The sequence below is a fragment of the Cnephaeus nilssonii genome (assembly GCF_951640355.1).
Source record: "Cnephaeus nilssonii genome assembly, chromosome: 16".
Taxonomy (NCBI): Eukaryota; Metazoa; Chordata; class Mammalia; order Chiroptera; family Vespertilionidae; genus Cnephaeus; species Cnephaeus nilssonii.
Genome location: NC_137087.1, coordinates 18,483,048 through 18,498,351, shown reverse-complemented (window position 1 = coordinate 18,498,351; position 15,304 = coordinate 18,483,048). Strand labels below are relative to the sequence as shown.

Sequence of the window (15,304 nt, the reverse complement as noted above, 5' to 3'; positions counted from 1 at the left end):
ACCGCCTCCATTAATCAGGAGCTGGCAACTGCCTGCAGCCGGCAGCTCTTCGGGAAGAGGCTACCTTCATGCACCTGACAGCAGAGCAGGCAGCTGCCCCTATATGTTCTTATAGTACTATATATCCTCCCTTTGTAGCATTTATCACAGTAATTGTACATTAATTTGTTATTTGATTAAGGTAAGATGTCTTCATTTAACTACTAGTTCCCAATACATGTAAATGCTGCCTGGTTTTGCTCATCACTTTATCTGCAGAACCTATTACAGTGCCTGGCACACAGAAAATGCTCAATAAATATTTGCTGAATAAATTAATGAATCCTAAAGACTTCTTAGAACTAATCTAAGACTTATTCTATTTTAGCATAATTATTTATCTGGTGATCTCTTGCAAATTTATTGGGTCTGGATGAGTAGAATGTCTCAGTGTAGCAGAAATAGGAAGGATCCAAGAATTTTATTGTTATGAAGGATGTAGTTGATAAATATACTAAGAACTTATTTCTCCCAAAATCTGACCAAATTTCTAATGTAGTATGGAAGTATGTAGAACTAATATAGTAGGATAAAGTACCTATGTTTTCTGCCTATCAATAATTTGATATTTTTAACTTTATAAGCAACCAACTACTGACATAACTTTTATAGATAACTGCAACAAAAGATTGGCAAGTGGTCTAATATAGTGTCAAACTAAATATTTTTTTATTGATTTCAGAGAGGAAGGGAGAGGTAGAGAGACATAGAAACGTCAATGATGAGAGAGAATCATTGACTGGCTGCCTCTTGCAAGACCCTTACTGGGGATGGAGCCTACAACCTGGGCACACTGACTGGAATAAAACCTGAGACCCTTCAGTCTGCAGGCTGACACTCTATCCACTGAGCCAAACCAGCTAGGGCTAAATACATCTTGATAAGACATTTCCTATTCCATACTGGAACCTAATACGCACAGAGAACCTGCTTTCTACTTCAGATATTTTCAACATCCTACCAGCAATATTTAAGCAGCTATTCTTACACTTTCTATTGTACTTTGATGAAAGCAATGTTCTTCAGCCTCACAGAGGCTGGATCCTCTATGCTTTTATCAACCCTTTCTCACCCCATCGGCCTATTTCAGCAGTTACTCCCTGTTATGTTCATCTTTTCCTTGACAATGCTTTCTCATTCTTCAGTCTGAAGTCTCCTGCTACCCGGAAGAATGCCTTCCCTTTGCCATTCTAGCAACTACTATTTCAGACTTTTACTTTACATTTTGCAAAAGCAAGAAATGCTTGTTATAGTCAACAAATGGTTCTGGGACACTGGATAAGCACATTCAAAAGAAAGAAGTTAGACCTATAACTCTCACCATATGAAAAATAATTAACTAAGAAGGATTTAAAGACATAAATGTAAGAGCTAAATATCATTAGCCACCCAGGAAATGCAAAGCATCCCGCCACACCCCCGGCCACTTGACGCCTATGTATGCAAATTAACCTGCCATCTTTGTTTGGTTAATTTGCATACTCACTCCTGATTAGCTGGTGGGCATCATGAAGGTACAGTCAATTTGCATCTTACTCTTTTATTAGTGTAGATATTTTCAAGTATCACTGGAATGCTTTCTTTGAGTAAGGAGCAATATTCTCACACTGCATGACTATATTTCTAATACATTAGTAAGGAAGGCATGCTCACATAAACAGACAGACAATACCATTTTGGAGGTTTTAAAGACTGTTACAAAAACCTCCAAAATATGAGTGATATAATTTGAATACTATCACTACCTTCTTCTTCTAAGTCAACAGATATGAAAATGAACATTTTACAATCAGCTAACAAAACCACTATGTGATTTTTTAAAAATCTTCACCCGAGGATATTTTTCCATTGATTTTCAGAGAGAATGGAAGAGAAAGGGAAATACAGAGAGAAATATCGATATGAGAGAAACACATCGATTAGTTGCCTCCTACATGCACCCCAACCAGGGTCTGGGCTGGGGGGAGCCTGCAACCAAGGTACAGGCAGTCCTCGGGTTATGTCGGACTCGAGGTACATCATTTCATGGTTATGTCGCCATCTCCCATTTATTTATTTTTAAAAAAGTTCTGTCATTTCGACATATGTACATATGTGCTTTGCTTTTTATTTATTTACCACAAGTAAAGGTCAGGAATTGTTATCTTTCTTTTAATTTTTTTTACTGTTTCACTTCATTACTGCTGTGTATGTGCTCCATGTGAGTGACGTAGGTGCTTATGTAGGTGGATTCCGACTTACGGCGAAAATCGTGTTACGTTGCGCCACAGGAAAGGATCTCCAATGTAACCCGAGGACCTACTGTACATGCCCTTGACAGGAATCAAACCCGGGACCCTTTGATTCTCAGACCAACACTCTATCCACTGAGCCAGATTGGCTAGGGCCACTGTGTGATTTTTTTAAACCTTTCTATTCATTCATTCATTCAATTGCAGTTTGCATTCATTATTTTGTACTAGAGGCCCGATACACAAAATTCGTGCACTGGGTGGGGGGATGTCCCTCAGGCCAGCCTGCATCCTCTCCAATCTGGGACCCCTCATGGGATGTCCGACTGCCAGTTTAGGCCCAAATGGACCTAAACCGGCAGTCGGACATCCTTCTCACAATCCGGGGACTGCTGGCTCACAACCGCTCGCCTGCCAGCCAGCCTGATCACCCCCTAATCACTCCCCTCCCAGCCTGATCGACACCTAACTGCTCCCCTGCAGGCCCAATTGCCCCCAACTGCCCTCCCCTGCCGACTCGATCACCCCCACTGCCCTCCCCTGCTGGCCCAGTAACCTCCAACTGCCCTCCCCTGCAGGCCCGGTCACTCCTAATTGCCCTCCCCTGCAGGCCTGGTCCCCCCAACTGCCCTCCCCTGCCAGTCTGGTTGTCCCTAACTGCCCTCCCCTGCTGGCCTGGTCCCCCACAACTGCCCTCCCCTGCTGGCATGATCACCCACAACTACCCTCCCCTGCTGGCCATCTTGTGGCGGCCATCTTATGCAAGGGCGTGAGGGTCAGTTTGCATATTATCTCTTTATTATATAGGACTAGCGTTCCCGTTGCAGGAAAAATCCTGCAATAGGGTTTCCTGCTGCACTCTACCCCGCCCCGCCTCCGCTCCTCCCTTGTCTCCCGGCCCGCTTTCTCCGCCAGCCTGCCCCGCCTCCGCTCCTCCCTTGTCCCCGGCCTGCCTTCTCTGCCAGCCCGCCCGCCAGCCCGCCCCACTCTCCTTCATTCTCCCCCGGCCCCGCCTCCGCTCCTCCCTTGTCCCCGGCCTGCCTTCTCTGCCAGCCCGCCCGCCAGCCAGCCCGCCCCACTCTCCTTCATTCTCCCCCGGCCCCGCCTCCGCTCCGCCCTTGTCCCCCGGCCCGCCTTCTCCGCCAGCCCGCCCGCCAGCCCGCCCCGTTCTCCTTCCTTCTCCCCCGGCCCCGCCTCCGCTCCGCCCTTCTCCTCCCCCCCGGCTTGCTTGCTTCTCCACAGCTTTGCTCCCTTCAGCATCTCTTGGCTTCTTTCTACGCTGTCTTGATATGCAAATTAGCCGCCATATTTGTTGGGGGTAATTTGCATACTCGTCCTGATTGGTTGGTGGGCGTGGCTTGGGTGTAGCGAAGGTGCGGTCAATTTGCATATTTGTCTATTATAAGGTAGGATTATATAGGATTCGTTTCGGGTGTATAGCACACCATGTGATTTTTCTCCCAAAAGATCACTCAGGGCCCAAAGTACCAGTTACAGAGGACAAAACTTGCCAAGTTTTTGTCTCTAAGTGCTTGAGTTAACAACGAAAGGCTAACCATCCAGACTCGTCCCTTTCACCTTAGTGGTCAATTACACAGCAATACTATAGATCTGTCCAGTTCTGTTATCTGAGAAGCACTGATCAACCCAATAGAGGCTAATGCTGTTGTTAAAAGTTATTTCAATTTTTAAAAAACTGAAACCAATCAAAGCTATTTATCTGTCTCTATATTGTAAAAATATTAATATGCTTTTATACTGTATTTGTTCCTTATTAACATGGATAAATTAAATTTCAAGCACAATAAAATATCTTATTGTAGAAAATCTGTACTCCAGTGTAAAAAAAAAGACCACTTCCAAGAATAACCCAACAGAAACAAATAAGCTTTTTCTACCACACAGAATAGATTATTTGCATATCTCATTTATATTACTTTAACTGGATTTTATGAGCTCATAGTTCAACTGTCTTTTTGGTACACATAACTGAATGCTTACCTTTCAAAATACTAAAATTCCATTCCTCTGATTTAGCCAAAATTATTAGCTCCTCCATTAAATAGCTTTAGTAAATATTTAAGGTTTTTTTAAAATATTGGCAAAGACAGAGATGGTGTGCTAAAAGTTCATGGTCAATAAAGTAAATAAAAACTTTATGGTTTTTAAACAGTAATGGATTTCCACACATACTTTTCCCCTCAAAAAAATCTATTTGCTACTATACTGGAACATGTTTTTACTTCCACAGAAGATGATGTAATCACTTGGAAATTTCTCAAAATATGGATATTTGAAATTCCCTTCTGAACCTTTCAAAATACAGATGTTCCCAGTACAAGAGAGATTAATTAACATCAATACACATAAATTCTTTTACTTTGCATTTAGATGCCTTTTCAGAGGTTTAATTTATGAAGGAAACATAAAACACTCACTTATTCTGCTTGTAGGAATCTTCAAAATTCTGACTTACAGTGATGGTTAGAAAATATCTCGACATAGCTATTAAATCCCCAAAATAGTAAAATCTTTTTCTTTGTTAAAATGTGAATTGTATTGGACATTTTATGGAGTAAAATCCTCTTTAACAGGTAAGACCCTCTCAACATATATTTTATTTTTTAAACGTTTTTATTTACTTCAGAGAGAGGGAGGGTGGAGAGAGAGATAGAAACATCAATGAGAACAGAGAATCATTGACTGGCTGCCTCCTGTACACCACCAGCTATGGGAAATCGAACCTGCAACCTGGGCATGTGCCCTGACCCGAAATTGAACCATGACTTCCTGGTTCATGGGCCAACGCTCAACCACTGAGCCACACTGGCTGGCCATATATTTTATTTTTAAAAGTATTTTCCCAAGAGTAAAGATAAAATCACTGTGCTATGGAATTCCCTTTTAACTAGGATGTTTTAAACAGAAACACACACATACTTTGTATACTATGCCAAGACTGGATGAATTTATTCTGGTGTTATCCAGTCTTCTAATGCTACTCACTAAGTATTTTCTGCTGCTATCTATATATATAAAAGCCTAAATGACTGTCCAACTGGTAGCTATGATGTGCAATGACCACCAGAGGGCAGATGCTCAACACAGGAGCTGCCAAGCTGCAGTGACTTGGCAGCTGCGGTTCTTGGGTGATGCACCGGAACCAGAGAGGAGGGAGCCCGATTTCGGAGTACGTCACCTGAAAACCACCCTCTCGCAATCCGGGACCCCTTGGGGGATGTCAGAGAGGCGGTTTCAGCCTGATCCCTGCAGGCCAGGCTGAGAGACCCCACCAGTGCACGAATCCGTGCACCAGGCCTCTAGTATATAATATAAAGTATGGTTGTGCCTTTCTCAGAAACTTAATAAAATTGCTTCTCAGAGCTATAAAATTAGAATATTTAAAAAATAAGTTCAAAATGTTTAGAAATATTTAGTTCTCAATGAAAAAATGTTTGTAGGTCACCTTTCCAAGAATAATTTATACTGACTTGTTGATAAGAGTCCAGTGACTCTGTGGACTGGATATTTCTTCAAAAGGTGCACTGTATGTATGAAAAATGACTTCCAAAACACTAAGTTCATTAAATTTTGTTTCATATGCTTCCTAAAAGCATCCAAATCTGGAGAATTTGGATATTTATAAGCTTTATGAGAGTAAAAATGCCTAAAAACCATGCAATAATCTCTGATAAAATATGTAATGGCTTAAGTTACTATTTTTGAAAATAGATGAGGTTAATATTTTTAGACATGACACATAATACAAATTAGTTTCTGCAAATCCTATCATCTATTAGTGCTCCTGAATCAAAATAATATTATAGAAAATTTAATTATGTCTTCTAACTGGGGTAAGGGGGAAGGCAGTAGTATAGGGTAGACAGTCAAGAAACCAGGATATGTTTGTGGGGATGATGAAAGTTAATATATCAAGAACATAAAGCTCTGCCCCAAAAGAATAAGGAAACATCAACACAATCCCTCCAGCCTTCCTAGTACTTTTGCTATGACTTAACAGCAGTAATATTCAAATCTTTTTCATTTGAGTACCTCCTAAAATAGTTTTTTAAATCTATGTACTCTTTTGTACAATTTTCTAGTTGACGACTAATATTTTTTAACATAATAGTTTCAAAGGATGAAAATAGTGGTAATTTCTGAAAAATGATGACTTTTTAATATATGCAATGGACTCTACCATAATGATTTATGCCCTCCGACATCCACTTTAAAAAAAAATACATGAATAGCCCTAGCCAGTTTGTCTCAGTGGATAAAAGCATTGGCCTGCAGACTGAAGGGTCCCGGGTTCAATTCTGGTCAAGGGCATGTGCCTGTGTTGTGGGCTCAATCCCCAGAAACGGGCACGCAGGAGGCAGCCAATCAATGATTCTCTCTCATCATTGATGCTTCTCTCTCTCTCTCTCTCTCTCTCTCTCTCTCTCTCTCTCTCTCCCCCTTCCTCTCTCAAATCAATATTTTAAAAATATATATACATATTAAAAAAATACATGAATAAAGTGATTTTTAAAACTTAACAATTTTACACCATTTTTTCCCTTGAACTTTCATTTTAATTCCATTCTTATCCTAGAACTGTGGTTCTCAACAGGGTGGAGAAGTGGAGTCCTGGGGGATGGTGGTGGTGATTTGCCTACCAGGGGACATTTGGCAACGTCTGGAGACATTGTTGATTGTCACAACTGGGGTGAAGGGTGTTACTGGCATCGAGTGGGTAGAAGCCAGAGATGCTGTTCAGCATCCTACAAAGCTCAGGACAGCTCCCAATGACAAAGAATTATCTGACCCAAAATACCCATAGTACTGAGGTTGAGAAGCCCTGTCCTAGAGTGATATATTTCTATGCCTAAAAGTTGTTTTTTATCATATTACTAGAGGCCCAGTGTACGAAAATTCGTGCACTCCGGGCTGGGGGGGGGGGGCAGTCCTTCAGCCCAGCCTGTGCCCTCTCACAGTCCAGGAGTCCTCAGGGGATGTCCGACTAACAGCTTAGGCCTGCTCCTGGAGAGAGTTTAAACTGCAGTCTGGCCTCCCTCTGTGGGAGGCGATCAGATGGGCCAATCAGGGGACAGCACCAGCCAGTGAGCAGCCGGCCCCACCTCCCCATCACCCCTCCACAGCAGTTGGCTGCCACCACCTCCCCCCTATCACCATCCCCTCCCTCTGTCCACTGGCACATGCCTTGGCTGGCCTGGCACCGCCTGCTCGCCAGCCCTACCCCCCACCGACCGGTCGTTCTACCATTTGGTCAATTTGCATACTATACTTTTATTACATAGGATACTTCTCTACAAAAATATCTATGCAAATTGATAAAGTATAAATCTATAACAAAGGTCTAAGTGTTAAAAATGTCTTCTGGAATGATTTATAATTATTAGTAATACAGTTAATCTAAATAACATGATTAAACAATCATTATCAAATATAAAAAGTAAAAATATATTAAAATGTTCCTATTGAGATGGATTGGGCTTATTTTGTTATTGTCAATTAGGTTTGTACCTGTGGATAAATACTACTTATTGCTAGAATGAGACTGAATTCAGCTCAATTATATTTCTACTAGTAGCCCTGCACATGAATCCGTGCGCCAGTAGCTTGCTAGTAGCTCTCTGCCACACTCCAGTAGCTCTCCACTCACTGCCCCACCCGCCTGCTGATCCGTGATCCAGTCATTACATGGTCGATCGTTAAGCTTCACCAGGTAATGACCATTTGCATATTACATTTTTATTATATAGGATTTTCATTTTTATGATATCTAAGAAACCTTATTAACATAATTAAGTAGATGGAAAAAGAGTTCTATTGGAATAATATAACTTATTCTGTGAGCTACTTTTACCTTAAATACATAAATTACAGTTATCTCTTATTAAAAATTATTTCAGTGATCTAGACTTTGGTAGATTCTCTTTAAACATTGTTAAAGTGAAAGAATTTAAAACCAATGGATTTGTTTATAATCTTTAAAGACATTTACTTTAATACCTACAGCCAGGTTACCCAGAGATTTTTAAACCCGTGCTTTAATATATAGACTAAGTTAGGCCTTGTTCTATGAAGAGTCTTTGGGAACCCCCTTCAATATGAGAATACAACTTCACTTAGCTGGCAGGGTTTGGGGAGTCACAGCAGGGTGTTTTTTATTATTATTACTAGAGGCCTGGTGCACGAAATTCATGCAATGGGGGGGGGGGGGAGTGTCCCTCATCCCAGCCTGCACCCTCTCCAATCTGACCCCTGGAGGGATGTCCGACTGCCCATTTCTCCCCTGCAGGCTTGATCGCCCCCAAATGCCCTCCCTTGCAGGCCTGGTCCCTCCCAACTACCCTCCCCTGCTGGCCTGATTGCCCACAACTGCCCTCCCTTGCAGGCCTGGTCCCTCCCAACTGCCCTCCCCTGCTGGCCATCTTGTGGTGGCCATCTTGTGTCCACATGGGGGCAGGATCTTTGACCATATGGGGCAGCCATCTTGTGTGTTGGAGTGATGGTCAATCTGCATATTACTCTTTTATTATATAGGATAGAGGCCTGGTGCATGAGTGGGGGCCAACAGGTTTGCCCTGAAGGGTGTCCCGGATCAGTGTGGGGGTTCCCTTGGGGCATGGGGTGGCCTGGGCGAGGGGCCTGTGGTGGTTTGCAGGCCGGCCACGCCCCCCGGCAACCCAAGCGGAGGCCCTGGTATCTGGGATTTATTTATCTTCTACAATTGAAACTTTGTAGCCTGGAGCAGAGCCAAGCCTTCTGCTCACTCTGTGGCGGCAGCCATTTCTGTTAGGATTTATTTATCTTCTATCATTGAAACTTTGTAGCCTTAAGCGGAGGCCTGGGCCAGCCAGGGTGTTCGGAAAGCTTGGCTTCCTCCATCGCTGGGGAATCCCAAGCCTCCCTCCTGCTCTCTCCATGCCGCAGCCATTTGGTTGGGTTAATGTGCATACTTGCTCCTGATTGGCTTGTGGGCGTGGCTTGTTGGTATAGCAGATTGATGGTTAATTTGCATACTACTCTTTTATTAGATAGGAGGATTTATTTTAGAGAGAGGGGGGGAAGGGAAGGGAAGGGAAAAAGAAAGAAAGGGAGGGACGGAAGGAGGAAAGGAGGGAGGGAGGGAAATAGAGAAACATCAATCGGTTGCTTCCCTTACACACCAGGACTGGAACTGAACTGCAACCTGGGTATGTGCCCTGATGGGGAATTGAACCCGCAACCTTTCAATGCTTCAACCAACTGAGTCACACCGACCAGGGAAGGATTTTGAAATTTAATAAATCTCTATTAATTGCCCATGACCATGTTTATTAGTCCATCATGAACAGTCAGGTGTGGTTGTCATCCAACACCTATGCCTAACAGCCTAGGTCTCTGGAACCATATCATGAGTTTTATGAAAATTAGATTTTCAATAAAGAAATGGTCCAAGTATGACTCAAGTTCTCTCCATTACTCCCTTACCTCTTAGATACTCTGTACTGTGCTGTGGTCAATTTTCCAGTCTCAGGGTCATGTACTGTAGCTCGGCTCAGCTACAAAAAAAGAGAAAGGACAAGCACTTACTCACGTAGCAGGCAATTTTGGACTTTTGTTTGATTTTGTTTTGCCCAGCCACAGGTGATTGGAAGGGTTCAGATTGGTCTGGATGGTAGGTAATGGTTTCAAATCAGCAAAAACATTTAGAAAGGTGGCAAATAGAAAAGCCACTTCCGAATCAAGAGAAACGAGTTGACAAATTTTTGTTGTATATTTATTGTCCTTTCACTTTTTTTAAAAAAAAATCATTTGAAGCTGTATGTAAATGACTTATATAGCACTGGGTTTCACAGGAACTTTCTCAAATTTAGAAGTTTAATGTTCTTTAAATATTATGACAAAAGAATAATTAATAGTCTCTTTAAATTCATTTTTTTAAACTCTCACCAAGACAAAACTGTTGTTAAGTCTCTCTGGCAAAATAAAAGGCAACTAAATTCACAAGTAATAGCAGTTGGAACAGAGAGCAGAAAAATAACTCTGTTCTTTCCATCGCCAACTTTTAAGTCAGCAAGTTTTTTAAAATAAAAACTCCAACAGGAGAAATACAGATTACTCCATATTGACAATGTTATTTTACAAGACATATGAACAAATGCCAATACAATCACCATGAAGGCTGATGTGAGTTCACAGCAGCATTTATGAATGTTAAGAGAGCTGCATAAACAAAGACCGCTGCTTTTGCTTTTTCTCCCCCTTGGCAAGAAAAGGGAAAAAGAAAACAAGTATCAAGCCATTTCTTGGACATTTAATTCCTGACCAGAACAGAGATGCAAAGCCTATTAATTCCCTAAAAATAACAGACCAATTAAAAATTAAAAACAGAACTTCTAGTTAATGGGAAAGACCTGTGAAACACAAAGCAGTTTATCCATGTGTATGTAAAACAGGCGGTGACTGGAGCTGGAGACTGAAAATGACCTACTTCCTTGAAATGAATAATTCCTGTAGGATGTACAAAACACTCATTAGAGATCAAAATATGCAGCATACACATCTCTTACCTTTTGCTAATTCTGTAATGTACCGTCTCCAAGTCTCCTGTTATTGGATTTGAAATGGTGGCTCGCCTCAGCTGTGAAGCCAACCATCAAAATACTTGCATTACAAAACAAAAATGAATCACATTTACCCAACCAGTCAGAATTCTCGGATTTTTATAATGGAGGCTGAAAAGAGAAAATAGCTCCAGAGACTTCCAATCACCTTGTGTTGAGCTTTGAAAGCCCATGTGTTTTTTCAGGTTTTTATATATTTTTTAGATTATTTTTAAAATGTTTTGTTTTGCATAAATAGAGGGTACTTGAAGAAAAGAGATTAAAAATTAAATTTCTCTCAATGGTTAGAGGATGTAACAGTGAGAAAAAGAGAAATTTCTAAAATTTGAAGTCTAATTTATAGTTATAAGAATGGTTATTTGCAATTAATGATCCATTCCAAACTTCTGATTTTAATTTTTTTTTTAGTGATACTATTTCACAAAGGTTAATGTTCAAAGTTTATTTCAAGGTCCATCTTTTCTTCCTTCAATATATCTGCTCATATATTCACTTATACCGTGAAATAATCTTGGACTGAGCACAATGCAAATGAAAAGAACTCATAATGTAAAAATCATTTTAAAAAATGACAGTCGAGACAATGATTTTAAACTTTTTTAAAAAGGAGGATGATTCTGAGGTTATCAAAAATAATATAAAATTTTTACTGCCCCTGAATCTGTTGACAGATTAAAAATAAAACCACTGAGGTATCCCTTTGGAAGACTTTGGCCTCCATACCTAGAGACATAGGACAATCTCCAGGATGAAATGAACTCTTTATAAATATTCTACCAAGATACTTTAGTTTATTGGGCTCATTGACTGCAAATTATGGACTACAATAGAAATCTTGGACTACAAGAGAATGACAGAATATTATGTAATTATAAGTAGAAATTTTTAAGGATTCACTTGTAAAGCAACCATATTTATTAGACTGCCTTTTCCATTTAAAATGTAATCTTTGGTAAAAAAAACAAAAAGTAGCAATTTGGAAAAGCAGTAAAACTTAACAATTCTAACTTTAAGGTCATTTTGCAGTACAACTATCCAGATAATTCAATCTTTACAATATAACTAGGATCAGCAAATGATGCCATGGGCCAAATTCAGCCTGCCACCTGCTTTTGGAAATAAAGTTTTATTGGAATATAGCCACACTCATTATATTCAATGGCTGCCTTTGCACTACAACAGCAGAGTTGAGTGGTTTTGACAGACTGTATGGCCTGCAAAGCCTAAAAAGTACTTACTATCTGGACCTATAAAGAAGAAATTTGATAACTCCTGTGTAATAAAAGAGCAAAAATACACCTAGTGTGTATTAAACAATCTCTTTATGAAAGTAATGGCAGTTTGTACTTTACAATGAAGACTAAACATGTTTTAAAAACAAGCTGATGGTAAAAAAAAAAAAAAAAAAAAAGGCAAGAGCTTAAAGGGTAGTCTTTCTCATATTCTCACAAAAGAAGAATTTCTGCACTAAACACTAAGTTTATAGGATTGCATTTACATTAAATTGTTTTTCTTATTAAAATAAATGATGTAGGTTGAAGTCAGAAAACTATGATGTTATTATTTCAAATTAGCCTGATGCTTGTGCCTAACTATATATTTCCAGTAATAATGTGCATAAAAGGGAATAAAATACTTTAAATATTCTTTCAGATAAAAATAATAGAAGAATGAAAAAGTTGATTTTTGATTAGTCTCTGAGACTAAAGGGCTCCAAAGTACATAGAAGACTTTTTCAGGAGGATGCTAAAACAAATTTGTTAAGTGTGAAATAAAAATCTCATCTATAATTTTCATAATTAAGAGTTTAAAATCTATTTCCATATTATTATACAATGTCACCCCAATAAATTTAATTTTAAAAAAAACAATTTGCAAGATATATTATTTGTGTTGATAACAAACTAAGGAAAAACTGGTATAAATACAGCTTAGTAAACAACTCCATTATGATGTGGCGACAATATCTAAAACTATCTGTGGGGTTATTGCCATATCAATTATCTTTTCTGTAATCTTGCAAAGGAAAAACTGGTACACAATTATGTAAATTAAGAGGGGAAAAAAGTTATTTACCCTTGGTTTTGCTAGATCTTTGACAATTTCAATTTCTGCATCAGAAATAATATCATGGAAGCGAATAATACGAGGCTTGTCCCACTCATCCTCCTGTTTGGCTGGAGCCAGAATAAATTTAGGATTCCGGTTTCCATCATGGTAGCGGCAAAAGAGTTTTTTCTGTCTCCGAGGAGTCTAAACATAAAGTTAAAAAGATGATAAATATATTAGAGTAATAATATTTTTAATGCTTGTTCCTATACAGATAAGAAACAGTAATCATGCTCATGTACACACAAAGTTATCTGTGGAAGAAGACCAAAAAAAACAGTTCTCTACAAATACTTTGCATCAAACAGGACTTCAGGATTTTTTTTTTTTAATATACATTTTTATTGATTTGAGAGAGGAAGGGAGAGGGAGAGAGAGATAGAAACATGAATGATGAGAGAGAATCATCGATCGGCTGCTTCCTGCACACCCACTACGGGGGATTGAGCCTGCAACCTAGGCATGTGCCCTTGGCTGGAATCAAACCCAGGACCCTTCAGCCTGAGGCCAACACTCTATCCACTGAGTCAAACAAGCTAGGACAGGACCTTCAGGATTTAAAAAAATTTATTGATTATTTTCTGGGAGAGAGATGGTAGACCTTAAGTAAGAAAAAAGGTAGGGTTTTTCTTTTTATCCTCCTCTCATCAAAATAAAGTTCAGGTGCTATAAATATGAAATAAATGTTTATGGAAATATGAAATAAATTATCAGCATTGTTCTAAACTTCACAAAGTAACTGGGCAACACTCTGAAAAAGTTTCTAAAAGGAAAACAAAACAAAAACAAAAAACCTAACCAACTTTTGTTAAAACAAACAAACAAACAAACAAACAAAACCTCTGTTAAATGCTTATGGCCAAAAAAAAATTTTTTTAAAGGTTGGGTTTTTTTTTTAAGCCAAGATAAAAATGGGTAGCTCTAAACAAGAGAAAATAAGTTATTAAATTAAGAAATCAGGTGCTTTTATTAGTGGGTATTTAAAATAGAGTGGTCAACAAAGCAAATAAAAGTTTCTTTCAATCACCTATGTAGTATTAATAATTAAGTTAATGCATTGCTGATTGTTCTCTTGATTAAACAAGTATGTCATATACGAAGTAGGAATAATATTAGTGTTTTTTTTAATTATTAGTTAACATACTAAAACAATGATTCATGTTTATTCTCCATGTACTTTATTTACCTAGAATAAAATCCAAAGTTTCATATCAAATAAATGTTTTACCTAATAATGATATGAACTTATTCTGAGAAAAAGAATGCTCCTTTGATCTTGGGCAGGTTTGGCATGTGTGTGTCACATCAACAAACTGACAAATTAGCAGACTAATGTTTTATACTTATAGATCTATTTTGCTCTCTTCTTTAAGAGTTATTAAGAGCAATAAAAAACATGTGCTGTCTAGCCTTTTTGGCTCAGTGGATAGGGCGTCGGCCTACAGACTGAAGGGTCCCAGGTTTGATTCTGGTCAAGGGCACGTACCTCGGTTGCAAGCTCCTCCCTGGCCCAGGCTCGTGCAAGAGGCAACCAATCAATGTGTCTCTTTCATATTGATGTTTCTTTCTGTCTTTTCCTCTCTCTTCTACTCTCTAAAAATCAATGGAAAATATTGAGGATTAAAAAATAAAAAACAAACAAACATGTACTATTTGAAATTTGAATACTTAACTAGATTTTGATGATATAATGGAACCACTGTGAATTCTTTTAGGTGTGATAATGGTATTGTGGTTATTTTTTTAAAAGTCCTTATCTTCAAAATATACTAAAATATTTAGATGTAAAATTTTTAAAAATGTTTCATGAGGCTAGCAAAGTGTTATTATCCTTGTCTTTACTATTAGCTCCCAAAGAAAAAGTAGTCTTGCTCTTCCAGAACTTCATCAACTTAAAACACCCAAAAATGTCAACAAAAATATGATCGATGTTTTGCTATTAGAGGTGATGCTGTCAACAGTAAATCATCAAATATCAAGAAGTCAACAATACCAAACATAAAGCCCCACCTGAGTTTATCAGTAGTAGAGAAAAAGTTAAACACTACGTATTCAAATGTTTACACTTAAAAATACTTACTTTTAAAACTTACTATTTCACTTCCTCCCACTTATGCCAACCTTCAACTGAACACTAGTACCTTAAAAGAGGAGCCCATTACCAGTTAATGTTGGGAAGCAATGTATACCACATCCAGAATGCACATTAATATAAAAGGGCTCTGAAAAGTACTGAGGCTGAACAAAAACCTATGTTTCCCAGACTTGAATGCTTTTGTTTTTGGCCTATTATCTAGCACCGTCCTA

General features: G+C 38.9%; 1 protein-coding gene across 2 annotated transcripts in view; it reads right to left on the bottom strand.

The window, feature by feature from the left end:
- Nucleotides 1-15,304, bottom strand: part of P4HA1 (prolyl 4-hydroxylase subunit alpha 1) — a 73,787-nt gene that overhangs the window by 20,152 nt on the left and 38,331 nt on the right. The window contains exons 8-9 of one of the 2 annotated variants that reach the window (XM_079793294.1): nt 12,965-13,141; nt 10,835-10,905 (exon numbers count right to left, since the gene is read on the bottom strand). In XM_079793294.1, the coding sequence (XP_079649420.1) occupies nt 10,835-10,905; nt 12,965-13,141 (248 nt within the window). Of the gene's footprint in view, nt 1-9,752; nt 9,824-10,834; nt 10,906-12,964; nt 13,142-15,304 lie in introns of both variants that reach the window. The other variant, XM_079793293.1, reaches the window with a different exon arrangement.